The 9,100-nt window shown below is 49.7% G+C and overlaps 1 protein-coding gene across 1 annotated transcript; it reads right to left on the reverse strand.

The window, feature by feature from the left end:
- Window positions 1-636: 636 nt before the first annotated feature.
- Window positions 637-1,937, reverse strand: LOC140855282 (uncharacterized). Its single transcript, XM_073251153.1, has 3 exons — window positions 1,875-1,937; window positions 1,015-1,128; window positions 637-876 (listed from the first exon to the last, which is right to left on the reverse strand). The coding sequence occupies exons 1-3, from the start codon at window positions 1,935-1,937 to the stop codon at window positions 637-639; spliced, it is 417 nt and encodes a 138-aa protein (XP_073107254.1).
- Window positions 1,938-9,100: the final 7,163 nt, after the last annotated feature.

Genomic DNA, 9,100 nt, shown 5'->3' on the forward strand with positions numbered 1-9,100 from the left:
TCGTTGTCCGGATGCTGGGGGAAAAGGTCCGAGTATGTCGATTCTCCACTGGGTGAAGGGCCACGGGGCGATGACCGGAGCAAGCTGGCTGGCGGGTCGGTGCTGTATGTTGGTATACTTCTGGCATGGTTCGCACCTCCAAACCAATTCAGCAGCGTCCTTCTTCATAGTGGGCCAGTAGTAGCCCTGTCGCAGGACTTTGTAAGCCAGGGACTTGCCCCCCAAGTGATCGCCACAGATTCCTTCATGTACTTCTCTGAAGGCATAGTCCGCGTCGGTCGGCCCCAGGCACTTCAGCAAGGGAAGAGAGAATGACCTTTTATACAGTCGGCCGTCGATCATTACGTACTGGGAAGCCGCCCACCGGAGTCGTTTGGCCTCCGCAGGGTCTTCGGGGGTAGATCCGTCGGTCAGGTACTGAGCGATCGGGTCCATCCAGCTCGGCTCTGCCACTAATTGCAGCACTTCCCCGACCTCATCGACGCTCGACCGTTCAAGACTTTCCACGAACGTCCGGCCCAAGGCGCAGTAGTCGGACGTCGCGAGTCTGGAGAGTGCATCGGCCCGAGCATTTTCCATTCTGGGGATGTGGGAGATCTCGAAGTATTCGAAGGGTGCCACGAGATCTTTTACTTTTTAGCGGTATTTGACCAGGGTCGGATCTCGTGCTTCGAACTCGCCTTTGATCTGCCCAACGACCAGTTGGGAGTCGGAGAAGACTTTGAGTCGGTCAACCTCGAGCTCCAATGCTAATTTCAAACCCGCGACGAGCGCCTCATACTCGGCCTGATTGTTGGAGGCCTTGAAGTCGAATCGGAGGGCGTGCTCAGTAACCACCCCCTCCGAGTTGGCGAGTAGGAAACCGGCCCCGCTCCCCTGAGCATTGGAAGCTCCATCGATGTGCAACACCCAGGTTGAGTCGGGGTCACAGTTGCGGGTCCCGACCTCCGTCAGGCTTCCCTCCCTCGATGGTAGGTCGGTCGTCAGGCATTCGACGATGAAGTCGGCCAGAACCTGAGCTTTGAGGGCAGGTCGTGGCCGGTATTGGATGTCGAATTCACTCAGTCTCACAGCCCATTTCGCCAGCCTTCCTGATGTGTCGGGGCGGTGCAAGATGGCTCTCAGGGGCTGGTCGGTGAGGACCACAATGGCGTGTGCCTGGAAGTATGGACGGAGTCGCTGTACCGAAATGACTAGGGCAAAAATCATTTTTTCTGCTTTCGAGTATCGAGTCTCGGCTTCGTGGAGTATCTTGCTGACATAATATATCGGTTGGTGGATCCGGTTCTCGTTCTCTCGGACGAGCACCGAACTAACTGCCTCCGGGGAAGTAGCCAGGCAAAGGTACAGGACCTCCCCGACCTCCGATCTCACGAGGAGCGATGGAGAGGCCAGGTACCTCTTCAGTTCCTCGAAGGCTTGCCAGCACTAGTCCGGCCAGGAGAACTGCTTGGCTTGTCGTAAGGTTTTGAAGAACGGGAGGCATCTCTCAGCCGATCGAGAAATGAATCGGCTGAGCGCGATGATCCTTCCGTTGAGTTGTTGCACCTCCTTCTTGATGTTTGGGTGCCGCATGTCGATGATGGCCCTGATCTTCTCGGGGTTAGCCTCGATTCCCTGTTGTGAGATGAGGAATCCTAGGAACTTCCCCGAGGTCACCCTGAAGGCGCACTTGGTCGGGTTCAGCTTCATCCGGTGTCGTCGTAGAGTGTGGAAGGTTTCTTCAAGATCCCAGACATGATCCGAAATTGCGCACTCTTTACCAGCATGTCGTCGACGTACACTTTCATGTTGCACCCGATCTGATCTTTAAAGACCTTGTTGACCAGTTGTTGGTAGGTGGCGCCAGCATTTTTCAGTCCGAACGGCATTACTCTGTAGCAGTAGAGGCCCTTGGTGGTCATGAAGGCGGTGTGTTCCCCATCCTCGGGCACCATCCGGATCTAGTTGTACCCTGCGAAGGCATCCATGAAGCTGAGCAGTCGGTAGCCGGACGTCGCATCCACCAGCTGATCGATCTTCGAAAGTGGGAAGCTGTCCTTTGGACAGGCTCGATTCAAGTCGGTGTAGTCGATGCAGATTCTCCATTTCCCGTTGGCTTTTTTCACCATCACCATGTTGGCGAGCCAATCGGGATAAGTGGTCTTCCTGATGAAGCCTGCCTCGAGTAGCTTATCCACCTCCTCGTCGATGGCCTTCTGTCTTTCTGGAGCGAAAGATCTTTTCTTCTGCCTTATCGGCCTCGCTGATGGGTCAATGTTGAGTCGATGGGTCATCGTCTCTGGGGGAATTCCCGGCATATCCGCCGCCGACCAAGCGAATACGTCGGTATTTGCCTTTAGCAGCTCTGCCAAATGTTGCCGCTCGGGGTCGGGTAATTGAGACCCGACCCACACCTTTTGGTCGGGGTTCCCTGCTATCGTGATGGGAATGAGCTGTTCGGCCGGCTCGCCCCGCTCTTCTTCCTCCCGTTGGTCCAGCTTATCGGCCGTCAGGGGGCCTTTCGACTCGTCGCTTTGAGCGGAGATCTGAAAGCATCGACGGGCGAGGTGTTGATCTCCGCGCATCTCTCCGATGCCGTTTCTGGTCGAAAACCGAACCAGGAGATGATACGTCGAAACTATCGCCTTAAGGGCATTCAGTCCGGGTCTCCGAGTATGGCGTTGTAGGCGGAGGGCACCCGGACGACCGCGAAAGTCAGGAAGATCGTGCTTTGTCGTGGTTTGGCTCCAGCTGTCACTGGCAGGGTGACCTCTCCTTCCACTGCGACAGCATCTCCAGTGAAACCTATTAGGGGCGTAGGGACTCTCTTGAGTCGGTCAGCCGACAGTCGCATCCGTGAGAAGGTCGAGTAAAATAGAACGTTCGTTGAACTTCCATTATCTATAAAAATTCTTTTTACATCATAATTGACTATTGTCGTCGAGACAACAACAGCATCACCATGGGGGATTTGGATGCCCCGAACATCTTCTTCTGTAAAGGTAATCGCATCGTCCGGGCATAGCCTCTTCGCCGGCTCCCCTCCAGCGGACGTCCCCGGGCCCAGCCGTTTGGAGATCATGTTGATGACCCCGGTCGCAGGTCGATTATCAGTCGCTTCTTAGGTCGGCTGGGGTCGTCGGTCGGCAACTGGTCGAGCTGGCAGGTTCCTCCAAAATTTATCGAGATACCCCCGATGGATGAGGGCTTCGATCTCATTCTTAAGCTGGATACATTGCTCAGTGTTGTGGCCGTGGCTCCGGTGGAATCGGCAGTATTTCCATCGGTCGAGGCTCTTTGCCTTCAAAGGCGGAGGCCGTCGCAGGTACTCTTCCCCCTCGATCTCCATCAAAATTTATGGATAAGGAGCAGAAAGGTGAGTGTAGGAATCGTACCTGGGGTGTGTCGGCCTCAGGCTTCGACGTCGGGGCGACCTCTTATCCCGTCGTGGTGGCGACACCCGACCGTCGGTCGGGGGCCTGCCAGGCACAGCCGGGTCCCGACCCTTTCTCTGTTTCTCCTTCGGGCCTTTAGGCTCGGCCAGGCATCGGTCGGAAGCTCCCTCGTCTGCGTGCATGTACTTGTACGCGCGCTCCAGCAACTCAGCGTACGTCCGGGGGAGGATTTTGTCCAGGGAGTAGGTAAATCGGGATGCCCTCAACCCCTGTTTCATGGCCGAGATGGCCATGTCCTCATTGAGGTCCCGAACCTCGAGCGTGGCCGCGTTGAACCGCGCTACGAAGTGTCAGAGCATCTCATTTTCTCCTTGTTTAAGGGAGAAAAGGCTGTCTGATGTTCGAGGCGGCCTTCGGCTGGTGCTGAAGTGGGCCGCGAAGGAGTGCTCGAGCTGTTCGAAGGAGTGGATACTTCCCGATCGAAGATCAGAGTACCAGACCCTGGCAGCTTTGCGTAGCGTAGCGGGGAAGCCAACGCAAAGGAGAACGTCGGTTGCCCTTTGGATCGTCATGAGAGCTTTGTAGCTCTCCAGGTGGTCGATGGGGTCGGTGGAGCCGTCGTAAGGCTCCACGTGCGGCATCTTGAACCGACTGGGGATCAGTTCGTCAAGGATAAGTCGGGAGAGAGGTTGGGCGGTCTGGAAGTCAACGTCGTTCGAGGACTTCTGCTCGTCCACCTGCAACTGGGCAAGCCGACGGTCGATCTCGTCGAACCTACGTTCGTAGTCGTCGATCCGTCGGTGCTGGGAGACCCCAGGAGTAGAGTCTCCGAAAGAGTCTGAGAGAGAGGCGGACAGCGTTCGCGGCCGCTTCTCCTTCCTCGCTCGTTCTAGCTGGGAGGGAGAAAGCCGTCGGGGTCGATGGGCGTCGCACCGCGGCTGCCCCTCCTCCTCTCTATGGGAGTGCTGCGGCAGGTGCTCCTGCGGAGGCGATGGAGATCGATGCAGGCGTCGGCGGCTGCTCCTGGAGGGCATCGGACGTGCCGCCAGTTGCCCGGCCGGCGATGGCGGCAGCTGGACCGGCTGTTGCGAAGGCTCTTGACCGCGTCCGTCAGCACGGTCATCTGCCGCACGATCGTCGTGATCTGTGCCTCCGTGGTCACCGCGGGGTGCAGTGAGCTGGGTTCCGCCGCGGAGGGTGGAGGAGAGGCTTCTTTCCGACGGGAAGAGCGCCTCACCGACCCGGTGACCCTCGATCGCTGAGCTCTCGTCTTTGTCATCTCGAATTTCATGGAGATAGCATACCGTAACATCCTGTGCACGTTTTCACTCTCCCCTACCTGGCGCGCCAATCTGTTGCGGCCAATCCCCTCGTCGCCTGATCGTCGGGAACGAGCGCCTGCAAAAAGAAAGTCCACACTGACCGGAGGCAGCTCCGGCGGGGACCCTCTGACGGTCAAGTCAGGGAGGAGACTGGGCAACAGTGAGATGAAGACAGAGAGCTCAATTGAGAGAGAGAAAGAAAGAGAGCAAGCCTGAGAGTTTTCGGAAGGCCCCCTAGCACTGTTGCCTTCCCCGATATATATAGTGGAGCACGGTATGGCGCCATCATTAATGGCACGGATAATTGGAGAATTGTCAATTCACTGTAGAATGTCAGAGTCGCCGTAAAGGTGTCAAATCGCCATGGGGCCATCAAATCACTAGGGTTGACAAAGCCATAGGCGGGATAATGCCGCTAGGCGGTAGCGCCGCATGCCGTTGTCAGGGCTGACAGTCTCTGGCAGTAGTACGGTGATTGGAGAAGTCGACCGACCTTAGGTCGGTGGCCAGCTGAGGGGCGTCGGGTGAAGATTCGGACCCCTCCGACGGTCAGTCGGGCACGTCGTGGGGGTTGGACACCGGACCCCCTGGTGTAGTCGGTAGGGAGGGCGGAAAGGGTCTGCCCGACCGACATACTCTCGACCGGTCCGTCGGTCGGTAGGCCGATCGGTCGGTCGGTTCGTCGGTCCGTCGGTCCGTCGGTCGGTCGGTGTATCCCAACATATAGTTTGTTATATGAGGAAACAAACCCCACTAAGTGAGACGGAAGTTACAATAGAATACAATGGAAGAGCATACACGTGGCACAGAAGGTTCAAGTGATGGTGTCAGATGGTTCTCCTGAAGGAAATCGGTTATCATCTCCCCTCAAACTGAGCTCCCGAAAGCTCAGTTTGTGTTGCAGCAGCTGTAGACGGCGTGAATGTAAACCCTTAGTGAATATATTGACAATCTGATCCAAAGAGGAGATATAGCAAATATCAATCAATTTACGAACAACTTTTTCCCGGACGTAATGATAGTCGACCTCAACATGTTTTGTACGAGCATGGAAGACCGGATTGTGAGGAAGGGCAATGGCCGAAATATTATCAAAGTGGATATATAACAGGTCATGCAGGGAGAGAGATCCCAAGTTCTGTAAATAGGGAACACAGCCAGAAGATTTTGGCAGTGGTGTGAACAAGACAACGATACTCAGCTTATGTGCAGGAACGGGCAATTGTGGACTGTTTCTTAGCGCACCACGAGATTGGATTCCTGCCAAGGAACACAACGTGCCCATTGGTGGATCGCCGATCAACTGGGCTACCTGCCCAATCCGCATCACAAAACGTATGTAATTGTAGCGGACCTGCTTTGAGAAACAACCCTTTGTTGAGACTGCCTTTAAGAAATCGAAGGATTCGTTTCACCGCCTGGAAGTGAATGTCAGTTGGGGCGTACATAAATTCACATACTTTGGTGACTGAGAAAGCAATATCTGGGCTGGTGAGAGTAATGTACTGCAAGGCCCCTACTATGCTGCGATAAAGGTGAGGGTCTGCCAACGGACTACCGGTACGATCGAGTCTTTTTTTGGATGCAGGGAGGCCACTGGTTTGCAGCCTAAGAAATCAGTCCGCTCGAGTAAATCGATAACATATTTGCTCTGATACCATATACACGTACGAAAGGTGGAGTGGAATGAGAGGCTCATTCATAGCTCTCTGTTATAGTGTATTTATAATATGTATAGTTTGTTACACGAGGAAACAAGCCCCACAAAGTGAGGGGGAAGTTACAACAGAATACAATGGATGAGCATACATGTAGCACACAGGAGGTTTAGGTGATGGTGTCAGGTGTTCTTCTGAAGGGAATCGGTTATCAGTCTCTACTTTGCAATGGTTTCATAGGGCGATGCAACGAGTGAGGATCTGAGACAGACTGCTCACATGGTTTCCGGTGCTTTTAGAACCAGACAAAGTACTGCTTGAGGCTGAGTTGGTAAATTTCTTGGGGTTTGTTACTCGGCACCTTGTACAAGTCCCCAACCTTCTCCCAATTTCTGCCACATTTCCCTTTAATCTTGGTTTAAAAGGATACCAACCATGGGCGCCGACAAATATTGCAGGTTTAAATGGTGGAAGCCTAGAATCTCTCTCTCTCTCTCTCTCTCTCTCTGTCGTTCTGGATAATCAGCAAACGCTTTGTTCGGTTGGAATTGATATTTCAATCTCCTCTTACTGTTTCCCCCTGTCGCAATTGTCTTATCTTTTCATTGCCAGCTTTAAAAGTTGCCGTAGAATTGGGAGAATAAGTTAGACTGCCCTGCAAACTTACGATTATTACAACTGGAAGAATTACTACAGGTCCTGGACAAGAAGTTTTAACTTCCAACCCAAGCCACTTGTTCTCTGACGCTGGTAATTAATAATATTCATAAGGTATCTCAGGGCATGTGATCATCTATCAGACCTTGGAGACGCTCAGAGTCTTGCGAGCCGGCATCCAAACCGAGCAAAGCAGAGCCAATCAAACCTTGCAATGCACCCAACCTATAGGAGACTCCATTTTGTTTGTGTAAAGGTGACTTGTATGAGAACAGATTACGCTTGTGGCTATTTTGAATAAAATTATTATTCGTAGATGAATGGGTTTTATTGGATGATTTTTTCTAAGTTACACATGATTCACCTCAGAAGTAAATGGATGCTATAGCAACACTTGCTCAGTTCCCTGGTCATGTTTCCCGTCCTTTACGGCATTTTCTTTTTCTCTGAGAAAACGGTACAAAGTCACTCCCGTTTCATTGCAGAGATGAGACAATAAAGGGGGGCTCTGAAGAGGTCAAGAGAGCATCCCAAAAGGAATAAAAGAGCATAAAAACAGGGAGAAAATGATGAAGCTTGTCCAAGGTTAGCAATGACCGGTTGCCACGTGTGGCATTTCGCCACTGTCCAGGGTGTGTCTAGCTGGTGAGAACACGGCAGTGCTCGGTTATCATCATCGGACCGACTGGACCGGTCGTTGACTAGCCTGGAGCTAACAAAAATCATGTGGGGCGGACACTAAAAAACCATGTGGGCTGGATTATTTTATAGTTTGCTATATTTTTTTAATGCCTCCGTATTGTATGCACCAGGTGTAGTTGGACCACATCAGATCTCATGATGGATAACACGCCACGCCACGCCACCCTTGTATTTCACCAATTTCCGATTGTGCGCTATTTACCATCCATATGCTCTAAGATTTACCTTGATTGATCAGTTGCACCAAATACATATAATAATTTCTTCTTTTTGATATTAATTTTAAAAAATAAATCTAAAAATTAAAAAAAAATTTATCAATAGAATTATTATTTTTATAATTAAAAAATATTTTTTTTCTTCTTCACTTTCAATACATACTTTTTAATGATATATGCTATGTGACTATATAATACATATTAAATAAATTAATCATCAAACAAGTCAATACATACCTACAAATATATCGATGCATAGTTTTCAGAATATGGAGTCATCAATATATAATATACAGTCAGGTTATATATATTGTAAGCTTTTTTGATACACACCTAGTAACGACTCAATACACACTTACAGATAAATTGATACATAGTTTATCGAACTTAGTATTCACCAATATACTGTATATGACCAGTTGATATGTACTTAGTAAATTATTCATCCGATATTTTAATACACACCACTAGGTAAAGTGGTATACAGTTTTCAAAACATAGCACTCATTAGCACATAATACATTACTAAATGATACACACTAAACGACTTATTGATACATACTATAAGCTTTTTTTATGTACATTCAATAATGATCGAATACATACTTACAGATAAATTGATAAATAATTTATCAAACTTAGTATTAATTTATCAGTACACAGTATATGGTCAGTTGATATACACCCAGCAAAATATTCATCCAATGTCTTAATACATATCTCTAGATAAAATGATATACAGTTTTCATAAACTTTTAAATGTAAAGATTTTAAAAAAGAAGATTGATTTGAAAAAGAAGAAAGAGACTCGAAGAAGGCCTTATGGATAGGAGAGATGGCACGTGGGGTTTAGAAGAGTGAGAAAGAGATATAGGAGGAAGACCTCATGGATAGGAGAAATAGCTTAACAAGGAAGATAATGAATGGAGAGGTTTAATGAAAAAGAAAAAAAAGAATATGGACGATCATGAAAGGTCTCTTTTAAGTATGTATTTTATTTTATTTTTTATTATTTTAGTTATGGAACTAACTGATTCTGTTAGTAGAAGAAATCTTATCCCTATTTGACTTTCAGATTTTTTTTTTAGGGATTTTTGCATATATATCCTTCTAAACATCCAAATTTACGTGGATACCCTTTCAAAATTGATATTTATATGTATATC

Source organism: Elaeis guineensis, chromosome 2 (assembly GCF_000442705.2).
Source record: "Elaeis guineensis isolate ETL-2024a chromosome 2, EG11, whole genome shotgun sequence".
Taxonomy (NCBI): Eukaryota; Viridiplantae; Streptophyta; class Magnoliopsida; order Arecales; family Arecaceae; genus Elaeis; species Elaeis guineensis.